At 36.7% G+C, this 19,841-nt stretch overlaps 4 protein-coding genes and 2 non-coding genes across 6 annotated transcripts; 4 read left to right on the top strand and 2 right to left on the bottom strand.

The window, feature by feature from the left end:
- Positions 1–1,018: 1,018 nt before the first annotated feature.
- LOC111783098 (ATP synthase gamma chain, chloroplastic) lies at positions 1,019–2,607 on the bottom strand. Its single transcript, XM_023663982.1, has one exon. It carries the CDS (start codon positions 2,334–2,336, stop codon positions 1,206–1,208), a length of 1,131 nt encoding a protein of 376 aa, XP_023519750.1. The 5' UTR covers positions 2,337–2,607; the 3' UTR covers positions 1,019–1,205.
- A 1,252-nt stretch (positions 2,608–3,859) lies between these two features.
- LOC111782650 (pentatricopeptide repeat-containing protein At1g11710, mitochondrial) lies at positions 3,860–6,617 on the bottom strand. Its single transcript, XM_023663443.1, has 2 exons — positions 6,294–6,617; positions 3,860–6,110 (listed from the first exon to the last, which is right to left on the bottom strand). Exon 2 carries the CDS (start codon positions 6,070–6,072, stop codon positions 4,117–4,119), a length of 1,956 nt encoding a protein of 651 aa, XP_023519211.1. The 5' UTR covers positions 6,073–6,110; positions 6,294–6,617; the 3' UTR covers positions 3,860–4,116.
- A 2,877-nt stretch (positions 6,618–9,494) lies between these two features.
- LOC111783258 (peroxidase 42) lies at positions 9,495–11,688 on the top strand. The gene is made up of 4 exons (XM_023664173.1): positions 9,495–9,897; positions 9,980–10,168; positions 10,243–10,408; positions 10,959–11,688. Exons 1-4 carry the CDS (start codon positions 9,661–9,663, stop codon positions 11,366–11,368), a joined length of 1,002 nt encoding a protein of 333 aa, XP_023519941.1. The 5' UTR covers positions 9,495–9,660; the 3' UTR covers positions 11,369–11,688.
- A 2,083-nt stretch (positions 11,689–13,771) lies between these two features.
- Positions 13,772–13,856, top strand: LOC111783730. Its single transcript, XR_002813413.1, has one exon. It is a non-coding gene; the product is annotated as a small nucleolar RNA SNORD25 (small nucleolar RNA).
- Positions 13,857–13,970: 114 nt separating this feature from the next.
- Positions 13,971–14,115, top strand: LOC111783753. Its single transcript, XR_002813434.1, has one exon. It is a non-coding gene; the product is annotated as a small nucleolar RNA snoR136 (small nucleolar RNA).
- Positions 14,116–17,227: 3,112 nt separating this feature from the next.
- On the top strand, positions 17,228–17,572 carry LOC111783515. The gene has a single exon (XM_023664444.1). It carries the CDS (start codon positions 17,228–17,230, stop codon positions 17,570–17,572), a length of 345 nt encoding a protein of 114 aa, XP_023520212.1.
- The last annotated feature ends 2,269 nt before the right edge of the window (positions 17,573–19,841 follow it).

Genomic DNA, 19,841 nt, shown 5'->3' on the forward strand with positions numbered 1-19,841 from the left:
AATCAACGGTGCGAAATGGTTCTTGAGTTAATTGGTTGTGTGATGGGTCGCCAATGGAAAGGCGCAATCAGAAATTGCCACGTCAACGTACCTCTCAAAACATACTTAAATCATTAATCACTGATTAAGACTGACACGCATGCATAATCCCTCATGTGATGATCATACCTAATCAGTTAAGATTTAATTTCCACCCTACGTTCCTTTTTCTTCACCATTTATCCTTATTTCAATGCTAGTGGTAAATAATATACAGGTTAAATAATGAGTTTATTCTCTTAATTGTGTCTATTACATCCACTTTCTAAGGCCTTCGAAGGTGTTCGGTTCTCCTCCCAACCAACGTGGGACTATCACAATCCACCTCTTTGGGCCCAGCTTTCTATAGGCACTTGTTCCTTTTCTCCAATCGATGTGGGACCACCCCCTAAATCCACCTTCCTTCAGGGCTCAGTGTCTTACTAGCACACCGCCTCATGTCTCCCCTCTTCGGAGAACAGCGAGAAGGCTGGCATATCGTCCGATGTCTAGCTCTAATACCACAGTGTCTCTCTGATACCATTGTAACGGCCCAAATTCACCACTAGTCGATATTGTCCTCTTTAGGCTTTTCGTTTCGGGCTTCCCCTCAAGACTTTAAAACAAGTCTGGTAGGGAAAAGTTTCCACACCCTTACAAAGGGTTTTATGTTCTCCTCTCCTATAACTGAGAGCTCATGAATTAAGCTTGAAATTTAATTATTTTTTTTATACTTGTTCATCACGTTTGAATAGAAAAAAAACACCAACCTGTAAATATAGTTTCTTCCACTGAAAAATATCTAGACCCTATAGGTCTAGATGTTTATTATCGTACATCAACCATTTTGATTAGCATTAAACGTCTATTAACCCATCAATGTCTATTAATAAAGGTGTATATCAATGAACAGTGATATACAAAAGTGAAAGAGAAATATATGAGAATACTCGAACATAATTCAATTAGTTAAAATATATGTTCAAGACAAGACAAGCAATTACGATAGAATATAGGCAGTAGAGACTGGAATTGCTTTAAAAAGTTGACAGTTCCAAGGGAAGATAAAGTTTGCACGAATATGAAAGGCTTACAGTTCGCATATATTTGATAAAATTGCAGAATTGAATGATATGAGTGGATATAGAAACATGGGTTGAAGTATATAAGGGAAGGGAAGGAAGAGATCATGTCAAGGCATTAGCACCAGCAACAATCTCCAATATTTCTCCAGTGATCTTAGCTTGGCGCTGTCTGTTGTACACCATCGACAGAGTTCTCTTCAGCTCAGAAGCATTGTCACTTGCACTGCTCATGGCGCTCATTCTAGCTGCGAGCTCACTGGCCAGTGACTCCTGCAGTGACCTCAAAATCTGGCTGTTCAAATACAGAGGCAATAAAGCATCCAAGATCTGAACTGGGTCTTGCTCAAACTCCAAAATTGGGGAGAAATCTGAGGTGCTTGTCCTCACCGTATCCCTCTCCACTGTCAGCTTCCCTTCCTTTGTTGTCAACCTGAAAAATTCATCTTCGGCGGCGTCGACACAGACACCGTTTATGTCACAGATCTCGCCCTTGGGCGACAGCGGAAGAAGGGTGTGAATAACAGGGTCGGATTTGACCAATGACACGAATTTGGTGTACAAAAGCTCTACTTTGTCAACCTCCTCACTGATGAACAGGGAGAAGACATCATCAGCAATGGCTTGAGCTTCTTTGGCTGTCGGAAGCGTGCCGCCTTCGAGGAACTTATCGACCGGAATGTAAGGCCGACGGAGGAAGTAGGAGTTACCCTTTTTGCCAACGCTGATGACAGTGTACTCAAGACCCAATTCCTTCAATTCCGAGATTCTGGCTTCAGCTTTCTTGATGATGGAGTTGTTGAAACCGCCGCAAAGACCTCTGTCGCCGGTGACAACAACTAATGCAACTTTCTTGACTGGTCTTACTTTGGTTAAAGGAACATCTACGTCTTCTGTTTGAAGTTGCTCATTGATGTTGTAAAGGACCTCAACCAAGGCTTCTGAGAAGGGTCTTCCATTAACGACAGCTTCTTGAGCTCTGCGGACTTTGGCAGCAGCAACAAGCTTCATAGCTTCAGTGATCTTCTGGGTGTTCTTCACTGAATCGATACGGTCTCGGAGATCCCGAAGACCGCAATGAATTGGGGTAACTGACCATGATCGGGTAGGGTAGGATGAGGTTGGGTTGTGGGAAGGGAGGTTAAAAGGGCTTAGAACTGATCGGAATGAAAGGGAGGAGGCATCAGAGACGGTGGATTTTGAGGACACCAACATGGTGAGATTTGAACAAGACATGGTGTAGCAGCGGAGGAGGAAGGTGTAGATTGGCGGAGAAGAGGAGGTGCAGAGAAGGGGTCGGGTTATTGTTTGAGTGAAGTCTTATCTTCATTCATTGGCGATGGTGGTTCTGGTCCGCAAGAAAGGAGTGGAAATCTGAGAGAGGATGAGGCTTAAGGATAACGATTTCGACAGTTGAGATGGGCAAGGGGCTAGTCCTTGATTCAATCAGTAATGGTGGGTCCGTCGGTTCTACCTGTCACAGTGGCCTAATTGTGGATACTAGTTTTTGAGTTTTCAACTATTTTTTCAAATTCTTGCGAATATTCTCTACCAAATCTTGCCCGTCTTTTTCAAGTTGATCCCGGGATTAAACTTGAAAGAAGGTATGACAAGTAGAAAAACTCTCCGAATAAATGTAACAGTCTAGCCGCTAGATATTTAGCCAGTTTTCACACTCTTATAAGAAATGTTTCATTCTCCTCTTCAACTCGATTTAGGATCTCACAATCCACCTCTTTTGGGGCCCGGCGTTCTCGCTGGCACACTGCCCAGTGTCTGGCTTCTATGTCATTTGTAACAGCTCAAGCTATCGCTAGCATATATTATCCATTTTAGCCTGTTACGTATCATCGTCAGTCTTACAGTTATAAAACGCGTCTGTTAGGGAGAAGTTCACACACTCTTATAAGAAAATGTTTCGTTCTCCTCTCCAACCAATGTGAGATCTCACAATCCACCCCTTTGAGGGTCCAATGTCTTTACTGGCACACCGCCCCGTGTCTGGCTCTAATACCATTTGTAATAGCCCAAGCCAGCAGATATTGTCTGTTTTAGCCTGTTACGTATTGCTGTCAATCTCACAGTTTTAAAACGTGTCTACAAGGGAGAGATTTCCACACCCTTATAAAGAATGCTTTGTAACCCTCTCCAACCGATGTGGGATCTCACAATCCACCCCCTTTGAGAACCCAAAGTCCTCGCTTGCACACCACCTGGTGTCTAGCTCTGATACCATTTGTAACAACCCAAGCCACCGCTAGTAGATATTGTCCGTGTTAGCCAGTTACGTATCGTCGTTAACCTTATAGTTTTAAAACGCATCTGATAAGGAAAGGTTTCCACACCTTTATAAGAAATGTTTTGTTTCCTTCTCCAACCGATGTGGGATCTCACAATCCATCACCTTTGGGGTCCCGACGTCCTCGCTGGCACACCATCCGGTGTCTGGCTCAGATACCATGTATAACCGTCCAAGCCACCGCTAGTAGATATTGTCCGCTTTAGCCCGTTACATATCACCGTCAACCTCACAGTTTTAAAATACATCTGCTAGAAAGAGATTTCAATACCCTTAAAAGGAATGCCTCGTTCCTTTCTCCAAAGGATATGAGATCTCACAATAAAATTATAAGTTATAACGCATTGGTAAGTCAGCATGAGAGGGGAGATTTATGAACAACAGACTCACAGAGGAAGTTAGACCATGTTGGGGAAATTGGATACCATAATCCAAGAAGGCAACAATTGTGGAATCAGTAGAACCAAAAATATAATTTTACTACCTGAAAAAGTAATGAATTTACAAGTAATAATCTGCATTTGATCTATTCAACTACTGGGTGACTACCTATTCCAACAACAAATTATAAGCACAAGATGTACAACAGCCGGAAAAGACCTGCATTTCTTATTTGAAACAGTTTTGGAGCAACAAAATGTGAAATTTCATGTTCATTTGAGAATGTTCTTCGTTGGAATCATTCATCCCAATCGCGCTATGCTTACTGGCTACCCTTCAGCCTTGTTCTTGAAGGCGAGGGCTCACAAGAGACTGGTATGTTTGCCTATCAGGAACTGCTCCTTTAAGCACCATATAATCATGTAACTCAATGACATCCTCGGAGCCACAATTCTTAACAAAATTGGTGATGAGAGTCGTGTATGTTATAAGGTCAGGAACTATCCCCTGTGTACTCATTGCTCTCATCAGTTCCTTGGCTTGATGGATCAATCCCATCTCGCACAGAAAGTTGATCATTATATTGAAAGTAACTATGTTAGCTAAACTCCCCACGTTAATCATTTCTAAAAACAATGCAAAAGCCTTCTCAATCCTCCCATTAACGCAATATCCATGTAGCAATGTGTTATACGTTACTGAATCGAGGAAACCATTCTTCTGTAATTTGTCTACCAAGAGTTTGGCGGCATCAATTGAGCCTTGCTTGCACAAGCCATCTAAAATAGAATTATAAACCACCAAGTCGGATTTTCCACTTGCCTTTACTGTTTTATCATAAATCTGAATTGCAGCTTCCATTTTTCCTTCCTTGCAACATCCATCAATCAGAGTGGCGTAGGTAACTATGTCCGGTTCGATACCACGAACGATCATACTGCTCAGCAATTGCTTGGCACCTGCTGTCTTTTGGCTCTGGAACATATAGTTGATGAGAATGTTATGAGTAAAAGCATCTTTTACAAGGTTCCCTTCGAGAACGTGGTCGTGAATTCTTAGCGCTTTATCGAGATGTCCATTTATACAGAGCCCCTTTGTAAGGATTGAGAAGGTAACCTCATCTGGAAAGATATGCCTATTGATCATGTCAGATATTAAAAATGAAGCTTCTTCTAATTCCCCTTCCTTGTAAAGCCAGTAGACGATGGAGTTATATACAACAGTGTCTGGAATCAAGCCCATTTTAACCATTTCTTCACACAGCCTAAATGCCACATCCAAACTCCCTTTTCTAGCATATCCATCAATCAAAGTGGCATATGTTGTCACGTTGAAATCTACTCCCAGCTTAATCATTTCACTAAGAACATTTTCTGCAGACTCTAATCTCCCTGTCTTGCAGAACCCATTGATCATACAATTATATGAAACTATATTAAGCAATACACTGCCTCCTGAAATTACCCCCATGTTCCTTGCCAGCTTTAGAGCAAGATCCATGTGGCCCATTTTACTTGCTTTATCAATGATCATATTGAAAGCAACGACATTAGGCCAAATTTCAATCTTCAGCATCAAATAAACTACAGAGATTGCTTCTAGTAATTTACATTCCTTGCAAAAGGCATATATAATCAAATTGAAAGTGTTCACATTTTCAATGTAACCACTGGCAACCATTTCCTTATACATATTCCAAAACTTATCAATCTCATCCAACTTTAAGAGCTGATTTAAGAAGTTATTCCAAGCATGAATTGTAACCCAGAAACCTTCATCTCTCAACTTTTTGATAACGTTGTATGCACCTTCTGCAGTCCCTAACTGAGTGCAAGTCCTCACCAGTGCATCAAAGACTGCCGGATTTGAACTACAAATTTCATAGCTATCAATCAACCCTCCCAGAACCTCCAATGGCGACTTACCATCTTTAAGCATTAAACTCTTCATAATAGACAGCGCATCATCAAAATTTCTAGAATTGACTAACACGTGAACTAAGGTACAACATGATTCCAATGAGTGTGAAATGTTGTCTCTTGCCTCAACCCAATTGTAGAATTCTAAAGCTAACTGCGGAGAGGTGCGAAACTCGCGAACAACACGACAAACCAACGAATTGGTGAGACTTGGTGATACTTGCTCCAAGAATTTCCATCTTCTATGTTTTAAATTAACACAAATTGCTTTACAAATAATATCCTCTGTGCTTGGACTGAAAAGCTTCTTACCCGTATGGAAACCTCGGCTAAAAACACAACTTCTCCTCAGAAAAATGAAGCTAAAAATCATGGAATGCTGAAAACCCAGTTCATGAAATATCCTAATATCTGCAAGTAGAACAAAACGAGTAGAAATTCAACTAAGTAAAGCTCTAAATACTCCCATATACATGTTGCTAAGAGACTTAAATTGTGTGAAGCAAAATAAAACCCTAATTTCGCTCAAATATAACAAACAGGAAATATAAATCAGAGAATAACCCAACCTAGCTATCAACAACAGTATCTTACCTCCCAAGCTTCGCCAAGAGTGCAGAGGATACAGGAACCAATGAACTCGATGCAGTATGCTATACAACGTCTTCGAACCTTCGCAGTTCGTATTCAGCTCCCAACACTGGAACTCCGGTCTCGTGCAATCGGAACTTGACGTGACTGAAAGCCGAAGACGGTAACAAATAGAAGCTGCGAACTGCGAACAGCAACGCAGCTATTCCACCATCGTCAAAATGACGTTGAACTCGCCACTGAAGAATTCGCAGCCATTAATTTTCCCGCGCGACCCGGTTCTGTCTGAAACTTCTGTACCATCTCGAACGCCGTCGTTCCGTTGCGGCAGAAATAATGGAGGGCCGGAACTGTCGTAAATACAACCCGTCTATTACTTGGGCTAAGATATGCCCTACAGGCTTTGAGGCTACAACATGCCTTTCGGCCCATTATTTTACGGCCCATTAAATTACCCAAACTAAAAGAGTAAAGAACCGTATGTTATTGTGCACGTGTTATTTATCTTTCTATAATATTCTAAACATTCAACCTTCATCTTTTGCCTTCAATTTCATTATTTTTCATTAAAAAAAATAGTAATGTAATTATAAAATGCATTATCAAATATTTGTAACACTAAACATATTAAATTGTAACTTATAAGTTAATTAAGAATTTAAATTACCAAATATATATACAAATTATATATTTGAAATATAAGAAGTGTATTTATGACGTAATATTAGAGGGAAAGAAGGAGTATATTGAGTTAGAGTAACGCTACAATCACCTAGCTTTGACTTAGGAGGCACCGTGAACACAACGTCGAATCAAGGATTAATGGTGGGATCCGCCTCGTGCACAGCATCTGTCGGTGGCCATCCAACGGTCATGAATATTTGCTATTTTGCCTTAAAGAAATTTTTATTTTTGCATTTAAATCAAACCATTATTAAAAGTAATACTCTTTTCTTTCACTATATATATATTTTATACTCCGTGTCGGCATCCGTAACAGTGATTGAAAAGCCGTGAGCTCCGTCGTTTGCGGCGATTACAGAATAAACCGGTTCCACCGTTTGTTTTCATCCAAGAAAATGGTCCAAAGAAAGTCACGAGATCCAAAAAATAAAAAATAATAATAATAATAATAATAATAATATTATTATTATTATTATTATTATTATTAAAACGGTTAAAAGGTATTTTAGAGGTAAAAACATAATTTCTTTTTTTAATTTTTGGAGGGAAGACCGAACACAAAAATAGAATTGAGATGAAAGGTGTGTATTCTAATCCATATTCACGAGGTTTACAACCTACCTACTAATACCTAAAAAAAAATATAAACTAATTAAATATTAAAAATAAAATAAAATATACTACTAATCAAATTATATAGAAAAGAATATTAAAATATAATGTATAAGATATATTATATAACTAATATATTATCCAAATGCTATACCTTATCAAATCCCATAACATATATTTAAAGGTTTTATTGCAATATTAAATTTTGAGAATAAAATATTTGTGAGAATTAAAGATAATTTNTATATATATATATATATATATATATATATATATATTTAATTAGATTGAATTTTTTAAAATATTTAAAATCGGGTCATGATTTTTTATTTTTTTAGCTTTAATTTAAAATAGAGTTACAATTTAACCCAATTTAATTCAATCCTATCTTATTTTTTAAAAATTCTTATAAAAAAATAAGAATATTTGTCGGGTAAAGTTAGTAATATATTGTGATAGTTTAATATTTGAATTTTATAATATTTTAATTATTAACTTGAATAAATATATTTTTTTAATAATTAAAAAACAACCCTACAACTCAACCTAATCTAATCGGAAGAAATGTTCGGGTTTCTCTCTCACACGCACTAAATTTCTTAGTCTGGCTAATCCCTAACTGTAACAGTCCAAGTTCACCACCGTCAGCCTCACAATTTTAAAAAGCGTCTAAATAATGTTTTGTTTCACTCTCTAACGGACGTGATATCTCACACTAACAAACTTAAATATCTAAATTACTCCCACGTTTCTTTTCGATGTTTGAATTTTACTTGTTGAACTAAAAAACGAGATATAAATATATCTAATCTTTCATGACATCAGATAAAAAATGGGTGGCACCCAAAAAAATAGAAAAATAAAATAAAAAATCTTAAAGTATTTGGGTGGGCGTCATCATTCGATGGAGTCCAACCATAATGGATTGTCCATATCCATCCTTTAAAAAATTCAGTCGCTTTCTGCAATTTTTATTTAAAAAACAATTATATTATTATTTGAATCAAATTCCAATTAATTTCCTTTGTTATATAATATGCAAAACTTTGTCAAATATTAATAATGGTAAAGAAATTGTTAGCTTAGCCCCCAACATGTGTCACAATAATGCAATTTAAATAAATATTAAATTCTCTTGCCTTGAAAGTAACGGACCAATTTGAGCTATGTTCTTGTGGGTATTTAATAATAGCTCTAATAATTTAATAAACAATACATAAATTATTATTTTAAATATTGTTTGACATCTCTATTTTAAAATAATATCAATTTAGAGCAAAATTAATTTAAGTAACTATTGCACCCTTTTTAATAAAAATACATATAAAATTACTTTGAACTTTTAATAATGTTTTAAAAAAATAATTTTTAAAAAGTTTAATTAATACTAACTAAATTTTTTTTACGGCTAATACTATAGTTAAAAAAATACTCACGAAAACTTACGTTTTAAAAAATATTAAAAAAAATTCTTATTTTAAATATATAAACAAAAGCAATTTATTCACGCCTCATAGATTATATCTAAATCGGTTAATGTTAAGTTTTGAAAATTATATCGGTAATATTGAATTTTTGTTTTTTGTTTTTTTTAATTTAAAAGTAACCATTATGTTTTTTATATTAATTACTTTCATCGAAAATGATAATATATCTAAAAGTATTTTAAGTTTAATTTATTTTATTGATAAAATGGACACGTGGATAAGAAAATATCGGATCTCACTGAAAATAAATGGATGCAGACTCCATCTGTCAAAATTTAAGAAGAAAGTCCAAAGGGTTATGAATAAATAAAATCCGAAAACTCTGTCAGAGCAGTAAATGAAGCACAGCGCCATTGAAAGACTCCTCAAATTGCAAGCAAACCCACGAAATTAAACAAACCCATTTCAAATTTCCCGTAAAGATCAAATTTTTGTGTTAACCCAAAAGCGAGGGAGTTGGTAATCCATCGTTGAAGTCCTTTTCTCTCTCTCTCTTTAGCTCTGTTTCAGCTTCTCCATTATTTAAGAAGCAGACAAGTGAGCTAAGAGCAAGTTCAGTGGACAGTGTCAAAAGAACCAGAGCAGTAATGGGTTCCAGAGCACTGGTTTTCTTCCTCTTCCTTTCCTTTCTGGGTGCGTCTTTCAGGTATGCTGCTTCTGCAGCGCTGGATGAGCAAGACAATGGTCTGGTTATGAACTTTTACAAGGATTCATGTCCCCAAGCTGAGGATATCATCAAGGAACAAGTCAGGCTTCTCTACAAGCGCCACAAGAACACCGCTTTCTCTTGGCTCAGAAACATCTTCCACGACTGTGCTGTTCAAGTAATCTAAACTCTTCCCATCTCTTGTAATGAGCTTTAAAACTCTCTGATGGTTCTGTCTAATATAAAACTGTTGTGCTCAGTCCTGTGATGCATCTCTGCTGCTGGATTCCACCAGAAGGAGCCTGTCTGAGAAGGAGACAGACAGGAGCTTTGGACTTAGGAACTTTAGGTATATTGAGACTATTAAGGAGGCTTTGGAGAGGGAGTGCCCTGGAGTTGTGTCCTGTGCGGACATCCTTGTCTTGTCCGCTAGAGATGGCATTGTTTCTGTAAGTGCATGTCTTTCTTTTCCCATTTAGCTGAAATCACTGAAGATTGCTTAACTTGCCTTGCTTTTTTGCAGCTTGGAGGGCCTTATATCCCACTTAAGACAGGTAGAAGAGATGGAAGGAGAAGCAGAGCTGATATTTTGGAAGAGTATCTTCCAGATCATAATGAAAGCATGTCTGTTGTTCTTGAGAGATTTGCAGCCATGGGCATTGACACCCCTGGAGTGGTTGCTTTACTAGGTAAACCTTGCTTTACTGAACTTGGAGCTAGAACTCGTTGGAATCACGGATCTACACAATAGTATGATATTGTACAATTTAAGGTACTTTCAGATTTCCCAAAAGGGTTCGGACCGATGAAGATCTATTCCTTATAAACCCGTGAACATTCCCTTAATTAGCCAACGTGGGACTTCCTTCCAACAATCCTCCTCTAACAAAGTACACCATAGAGTCTCTCTCGAGGCCTATGGAGCATTCGAACAGCCTACCTTTAATCGAGACTTAGCTCTTTCTCTGGAGCCCTCAAACAATCTATCCCACATTTGAGTCACTTTTGACCGCACATTTGAGTGGCTTACAACTTTTTTGTTAAGGCATTGACTCGATTCCATGTTACTTTGAGCATAAGCTCTCATGACTTTGCTTTTGGTTTTTTAAAGTCTTCCTACCAATTGAGATGTATTCCTTACTTACAAACTCGTAATCATTGCCTTAATTAGCTAACATGGGACTCGCTCCCATGTCCTCGACCAGAACTTACCAGATCTGAATCCATTGCATCGTGTAGGAGCTCATAGCGTTGGGAGAACACACTGTGTGAAGCTGGTGCACCGGCTGTACCCGCAGGTAGACCCTGCGCTGAACCCAGGGCATGTGGAGCACATGTTGTACAAGTGTCCTGATGAGATCCCAGACCCCAAGGCTGTGCAGTACGTGAGGAACGACCGTGGCACACCCATGATTCTGGACAACAACTACTACAGAAACATACTGGACAACAAAGGGTTGCTGATAGTGGACCACCAGCTAGCCACAGACAAGAGAACGAAGCCATATGTGAAGAAAATGGCCAAAAAGCAAGACTATTTCTTCAAGGAATTCTCAAGAGCCATTACCATCCTTTCTGAGAACAACCCTCTCACTGGCACAAAGGGTGAGATCAGGAAGCAGTGCAATGTTGCCAACAAGCTGCACTGAATCGAGCTCGCTCTCGATCCATGCCTCTCGCTCGGGGAGCGAGTTTTGGCTATTGTGGTTTATCCATCTGCTGCTTATGTTTGCTGTTTAGGATTATGCTAAGTGTTGTGCTTGTTGTAAGCTTTGTGTTGGCGAAGGGGAATGTATGAATGTATGGATGGATGTTGTATGTATATATGTATGTATGGATGGATGGTGGAGAGATGGTGTATGGTGTATGATGATGCATTGACCATATTGATGCTGGTTATTCAGGATCCATGGCAATGTGCTTGAATTATCTTCTTGTAGTAATAAAAGCTGCTCAATTGTTAATTGTTCATCTTGATTTAACCAAGAACTCGGTCAATATATGAGTGGAGTGGAGGGGTTTTACAAAAACAAAACAAAGTGGTTACTTGGTCAATAGACGACCCCACGTTGAAGGACAAACAATTCAATGTGGTCTAGGTTTGGTAATACTTCTTACTCAAAGACCACCCTGCTCCGATCGTCAATCATATGGTTTGGTACTGCTCTTGTTCTTCTATGATACATAGTACCTCTACATCTCATTCATCCTATCTTCTTTTTGGAGATTGCTATGTTGTTTTTTACCAGCCTTTTTTGGACTATTCTTGTTATATGTGACTCTTCTTCCTGCCGTTGTAGCAAATACATTCAGATCTCTTGTACATAAGAACTCTTGTTGTCGTTCTTCTAAGCTTTTCAAGGTTGTGCAGATCCTTGGTAACTTCTTTCCTTTGTCACCATTTTTGTATCCACACTTGGTAGACATCTTATTGTTGTTTTGTAGAGTGTTTCTTCTTCATCATCATTTAATGTGGAGTCTTCCAGCCACTTCTTTGTTGGCTAACAAATTTTCTATCTCTACCAGTAATGGTTGAGTGGGTCATCCTTGTATATAGCAGTAATGGAACTTCTATATTCTGGTCGCAATCCATGGATAATGATCCTTTTCATTTGAGCTCCTCCAATGACAAACGTTGGATCTAATTCAGTAATCTCTCGACAGGTTGACTTGACCATATGAAAGTATTGAACAATCGTCATATCACATTGTGAGATTGACAACAGCTCGTCCTCCAGAAGTTGTAGCCTTGTATTGTTCTCTTTAAGAATAACATCAAGAACATGTCCCATGCTTCTTTTGGTATCTTGTCATTTCGAATGTGTTCTAACATCTCTTTTTCGATCGTGGTCTTCAAGGTAAACATTGTTTAGAAGAATAACATCAAGAACGTGTCCCATGCTTCTTTTGGTATCTTGTCATTTCGAATGTGTTCTAACATCTCTTTTTCGATTGTGGTCTTCAAGGTAAACATTGTTTGTCTACTTTAATTTTCCATTTGCGCAAGGCACCATTAAAATCCTCCTCTAACGGCGTAGTTTCACTCCCGTCAACGACCTCCCAAAAGTCATGTCCTTGTAAATAGGACATCATGCATGTTGCCCAAATGTTGTAATTCTTGTTATTAAGTTTATGAATTCCTCAAACGATTTGGAAATCACTTATCGTGTTAGTAATACCTTATTAATACCAAAGAAGCATGTTCGACACAAAACTTGCAAAGTCACGGACTACTCACAACACAAAGAAAATAATTCACTAATAATCTCAATAAATCGTTTCTGATATACAAGATCATACACAGCTACAACCACAGAAAGTACTAAGCATCTTAAGATATTAAACAACCTATATCAACCTCGCTCTGATACCAAATTATTGAACACAATCGACAACTTTTTGTTGGAACCAGTTTCAATAATTAAAATAATATCACGTAATTAATAACAAAATCATTTATCATGACGTGGCCTTGAGTTGAAGTTTAGAACATATTCAAGCAGGTAATTGGGCCGGCCCACTAATGACCCAAAACAACGCATACGATCTTTACCGAATTAGGTCAACACAGAAACCTAATTGGGGGCGATTCTGCCGCCTCGCTATCTGTATAAAAGCCGATGGCCACTTTGCTAATTTCATTATCCATCCTCTTCCGTCTCGGTTAGGGTTTCCTCGCTTCCTCGGAAACGAAGGTTCAGTTGGACATGGCGTCAATTATTTTTTAATTGATAAGTTCTTTAGGTGAATTAGCTGCTTCTTCTTCATTGTTTATGATCTTTAGCGTTCGATGCTTCATCATCTGGCGAATGTGGATTCAATCTGTTCCCATTTGACTCGTTCCCTTGAAGCAAGATTGAGTGTGTTACATCCTGGTTTCTTAAATTCTCTTGCGGTGTTTACCATTACTACATGAGAACGCGGGAGTAACTATATATTTTTTTTATTATTATTCTCTTGTTCATGAGTTTATTTTAGTTTTTTTTTTTTTTTTTCTCTTGATCCTTGTTGGAACTTATTTTCTCTCGATAAATGATGATTCGGAGTGCTGTTCTAACGGTGATGAGTCTATCAGACCTGTTATGATTTGCGAATATGATCGCAATCCATAATGAACATCTAAGGGACTGAGTTACTTCGTTGTTCTCCGATTTGTTTTTTATAATGCTACGAAAATGACCACTAGTCTCTACTTTTCTATCACCATAGTTTCTTTCTAGATTAACGTAGTACGTACTAAATGAAATATCTTTGGCCTCACTTTTTTAAAACTGGAAATCTATCTAGCTTCCAATTCGATGAAGCAGGATCCATTTGTGAGGCCTAAAGCTATGTTCTCCTCGCTATCCAGAGTTTCACTTTACATGATTCATTTGGACGTCGGAGAACTACATTTATTTTTTCGTTTCAATATTTTTTATATGTTCTCATTAATTTAATCTTGTTACATTAACCTTTGAAATTCTCAGCTGTCAGTTCCTTCAGGTACTACGAGGCTCTGAGCTCTTCTTCCCTCATAGACGAAGTTGGCCATTTGTATAACTGGTTGCTTGGATTTCATTCACAGGATGGTAATTTGAGATCGTGTAATATTTTCTTCTTCCGATTATTTGGGTTTCAACAACTTTTCAACGCGGACATCGTTTCTCATCAAGGCCCATACCGTTTTTCTACGAATGTTGTAATCTGTTTCTGTAAATATTTGATCCATTTAATGACAACATTCTCGGTGTTGTGCAACGTTATTTATGTTTTTCTCTTCTCTTGTTTTTCTTAATTTACCATCATCGTACTAGTTCAGACCAACAAAGCATCTATATCGATACCGTTTATTCAAACGAAATAGACTTCTTTTTTTACGTGATAAATCTACCGTTCTTTTTCTGTATCATAGGCTTTCGAAACTTTTGTACGATATGATTCTACAGTCAGATTTTGTTGTTGTCGTTTAGTTGTAAGTTTCTTTTTGAAGATGTTATACTTGAATTCATCCTTAGATGTTAACTTAGAAGCACGATTTGAACTCGCTAAGAACATTAGACTCGGTTTATACTATCCTTGTACCATATCGAGATTAACAGAACTCGGTTTCGGTGGTACTCCATCGACACCGTCCTCAGAATCTTTCTCCGATCGGGCACGTTCGTTCACATGGAATATTTCTCGGCGACAATTCTCCCCTGTCGTCCTTCCAGTATCTTGTAAATCAATCGCCACTTCGCCGACGCCGTTCATCACGCGACGTCGATCTCCGTCGAGTTCTGATGACTGCATTGTTCCCGTAAATTTCATAGTTGCCATTGGCTGAATTGTCAAAAATCGATCACACATCTTCGCGGAACTCTGATGAGTCGCACTATATGTGCCTTGAGAGTGTCTATCGCTATGTCTCCCGAGGAACCGTTCGTTCCTCTTTACCCCAACTTCCGTCCTTTCGTTATCCGCCGGCCAAATTTCCGAATATTTCATCAACAAAACTTCAATAATTAATTTCGGGTCTAAACCCGTTAAACTATACTTCGGGTCGAATTTTAATGTTTATAATAAGAATAAATTGTACGAATAAATCTACCCTCTTCATTTAAATATTTTTTAAAAATGGAAAGAATCGGACTAGATTATAGAATAGAGTAAAGAGTCTTTTCTTAAATTTTTGGCGGATTTGATACTGGGCCTTGTCGGCCCAGTTTTTATTGGGCCTAATTAGAATAGCAATGAAATAGATTGGGCCTTGTGATTCCATTTCCAATGTAGCAATTTCCAACTCTTGTTCAATGATATGGGTGAAAAATGAAGCTTCGATTTAGAAAAGATATTTGTGTCTTAATACCATAGTAATAATAAATTATTAGGATATATATTCATATAATAACGTTAATTTATTATTTTTTTTATTATGTTTGCAGAAATTTAAAGAAATATCAAGAGTCTAATATGTATATATATATATATCTTTTTTTATAATTAGTAAAATTTCGTGGTATTTTTTTATATTTTATTGTTATTATTATTATTATTATTTGTAAAAAATTAAACCTAATTATAGGTGAGTTTTGATATGGATCACGAGAATTTTATTAATTTACGTCATGTTATTAGTTACATGTTAATAAATGCATTTGGACGTAAAGTGAAAGGAATAATAATGATGCATTTTGTAAGTTCGCCAGCCTGTAAAAACAAACTAGGCAATATATTAGTGAGAGAAAATCAGGGACGCAGCCACGTGTGAGACTAAGAACCGTTGATATTAATCCGGGGCCCACGTTTAGAGGTAGTGGGCCATGGACCTTTCCTTCGTTACCTCAAATATTAAGCGGTCAAAGTCCAAGATACCCCTCTCCCTTCCATTTTTCACACTTCCAAAGATGCTTTCTTTCTACCCTTTTCATACTTATCTTCTCCTTTCTTCACTCAACTTTTCCACTCCTTCCTTTTTCCTTTTCTTCTCATTTTTTAAATATCCTATTTTTTGGGATCATTTTTCTATTATTATCAAAATTATCCCTATATTTCGTGTCGATCAAGGGTCTTAACTAAGCTCGAGTCTTAACTAAGCTCGACTAACCTTCATTGATTGGCCCTATAAGCTATGGAGACCGAGACGAAGTGATCGGAAGTGAGCTAATATAAAATGATAGAGATTGGATGAGAGTCTCATTCTTGTTGTAATCTTCCTTTTTTTTTTTAATGAAATTTGTATTAAGTTTGAGATAGACTGAATATAAAATAAGGAGAAAAAATAATAATTAAAAATGGAGTGGGTAAGAATAGGTTATAATATATGGTTTAATTAATTTATTTCTATAAGATAGTTACATTATTAATAATAGTATTGGAAAGGAACAACGCCTTGATGCGAATTGGTATATAAATATCTAAATGCTTCAATTAATAAGAATTTTGTAGAATAAGTCTAAGCCAGAAGTTAACTAATTAAATTAATTAATTAATTAATTAATTACATAATTATACAAGATATAACACGTTGGAAACATTTAATTTAGCCTCCACGTCATTCCTTCTTATTCGGAATTAGCCTCCTTTTTGTGCTCATCTCTTGTGCGTCGTCGTTTAATATTTTTTACAATTTATTCGTGGCAAATAAATATAACTAATTTATTTTCTTTTCTTTTGTTTAAAAACTTCCGATTTAAAAGAAATAAAATATTTTTAAAAATAGATTTAATATAAAAATTTAAGGGTTTTTTTATATTATTTTTTATTTTTTATTTTAATTTTAATTTTATAATTGGCCTGCGTAGGTAGGTGAGCTCCCCAAGACAATTTCTAGGTATATTATTTGGCAACTAATTTTCTACCTCTGCCACGTAAGACCCCGTCGCGTCCACCGTGGCGCCTTCTCCGACGCGGTCTCTTCCCGCCCGTTCCTTCCCCTTTCCTCTCCACACCTCTATTTAAACAAAAATTTCCCTCAATTTCCTAATCCGGAAAACGAAATCATTTCGGAGCCCTAAAACGAAGAAAAAGGAAAGAATCACTGTAATATGGGCAACTGTTGCAGAACCCAATCCTCTTCAATGGTCTTTGCCGGAGACGATTGGGGCTCCTTCAGTTCCAAGCACGGCCGTGGCCGCGGCGGAAACGCCTCAACCTCCAGCGGCGATCCAGAGAAATATAGACTACTTGGAGAGAAGCAAACGTCGTCGTGTCCACAGCCGCAAGTGAAAATCAAGATGACGAAGAGAGAGCTTGAGGATCTGGTGAAGAATCTGGAGATAGAAGGCTTGAGTCTAGAACAAGTAATTGGGCGGATGATGAACGATGAGGACGAATTTCAAGGTGAGCACCATCGCTCGTGGAGACCTTCTCTTCAAAGCATTCCAGAGTGATCGATTAGCGATTAGCTCTTCCTGATCTGTAAAAAAGAAGAAAAGAACAGGAAATTCATTCATTCATTATACCGATTTGTTTTTCTGTACATGTAAATTAGTTCGTTGAATTCGGTTCTTACTCATTTGTAAATGTTAGGGCAAATTTGCATTTATTGCAAGCTTGAGAAGCATGTGAAGATTAAATTAAACATGAATTCCCACTTGGTTTGCAGGAGCTGTTATTAATTACGAGTGTTCTGCTCTGCATTCAATTCTGCAAAAGTTTGCCCTAGAACGAAAAATTCAATTCAATTTTGGAATAATTTTCAAAATTATGAATTATTTATGATCTTAATTCTGGGGTTCTATTTTCTCCGACAAGCATTGGCTCCTTTAATACACTTGCCATCTAGTAGAGTTTACTTAACTCTTTATTAATATGATATAATTTAAATTACAATAAAGTGATTAAAGACAGCTCATTGCCTCAATTATGGAAGCTTAATAATAATCATCCTTTGTAATTTCATTATTATTATTATCTTTTCAATTAACTAATTCTCTCTACTAGACACGTTTTAAAACCTTAAGAGAGAGTCGTTGAAGAGAGAGTCTAAATATAATAATATCTATTGGCGGTAGGCTTGAATCATTACAAATTGCATCATAACCAAACATTGAGATGTGCCAACGAAGACACTGAGCTCCTAAGGAGGTGGATTTTAAGATCTCACATCAGTTAGGGAGTGAAACAAAGTATTCTTTATAAGATTTGAGGTATTACATATGGTATCAGAGCCAAACACGGGGCGGTGTGCCAGCGAGGACCTAGGGTAGACACTGACCTCCAAGGGGTTGATTGTGAGATCTTACATCGGTTAGAGAACACTTAGCCTCCAAAGAATTGTGGGCTCCTAAGATGATGGATTGTAAGATCCCACATCGATCGAGAAAGCTCTAATTTATGAGTCAAACATTCGTATAGAAAAGAAAATTGAATAGCTGCCATCTAGACTGTCCACAAACCTACCAGTACTACACATTATAGAGAGCATTTTAATTTGAAATGAATAATAATAGTCCATTCATACTTTTCAATATTCAAATAAATGTGCATTTAAATTTTTCATTTTAAATGCACCAAAAATCATTCAATTCCCCCCCTAATTATATAAAATATAATTTAAATACTCAAAACAACAACAATTATTAAAACGCACTTATTATTGCCAATTTTAAATAATTTCTTGTCAATGATTTTCAGGGGCGTACTAAATGGGCCACTAAATGTCTCTCTCTATTTAAATTTAGAATTAGTTTTATTTTATTTTTGTAATTTTTCAATCATTTCAAATAAATAAATAATATCCTTTTTTTTTTCCATTTTAAATATAAAAATTCTGATTCATTAATGAATTAACAAATTTGAAAATTTTATTTGTATTTATTTAATAGATAAAAAAAGAGTAAAGTGTTTTATTCAATTTTTTTTGTAATTCATTACATACCTCTTGAATTCAACTTTTATTTATAAAAAAAATATTTTAATTAATAGTCAAAATTTTAAAAATAAAAATATGATACGACTGGTTTCATAAGTAGGACTTATCAACTCAAGCCCGCACGTCCAACAAGTACAAATTACCCGATACGGAAAGAAAACCTCTCGAACTCCTCAAAACCAACTCGAGGAGTGTAGACAACTACTAATATGGTTAATGTTTATTTTCGTAATTTCGGTCAACTGAATGATTATGTAAAATGTATGAATAGAGACTCACCTCTTATAAATGTACGAACCTTATATTACTATATTGGCGTGAAGTCATTCACGGGCGGCTCGACAGGATTGTTCCGATTATATTCATTCAAATTTAATATTTATAATTTTATTTTAAAATTAAAAAAAAAAAAAAAAACAAAGTGGATATGAGGCGGAAGTTATTTAATTCGAAGAATATGTGGGTCCCTAGCCGAATGAAAGGCATGAAAAACCAGGCGGGTCGGGAGGACTTCGGACATTTCCCGGGTAAGTCGGGTAATTTTATGAACCGAAAACTCGCACGCTTGGGGAAATTGGCACGCGTGAGAGAGAGAAGAAGTGGGGTCACTCCTCACACTCATCACGCGTGCGAGGGAGAAGAGAGAGAGAGGGAGAAGTTAGGAAAAAAGCAGCTGCCGCCATTAATGCCATATCGTTCTTCTTCTTGTTCTTCCATCTCAATTCTTTTTTTTTTTTTTTTTTTTTTTTTTTTTTTATTTTTTTTTTTTTTTTTTTTTTTTTTTT

The sequence above is a fragment of the Cucurbita pepo genome, chromosome LG20 (genome assembly GCF_002806865.2).
Source record: "Cucurbita pepo subsp. pepo cultivar mu-cu-16 chromosome LG20, ASM280686v2, whole genome shotgun sequence".
In the NCBI taxonomy this organism is placed as follows: domain Eukaryota; kingdom Viridiplantae; phylum Streptophyta; class Magnoliopsida; order Cucurbitales; family Cucurbitaceae; genus Cucurbita; species Cucurbita pepo.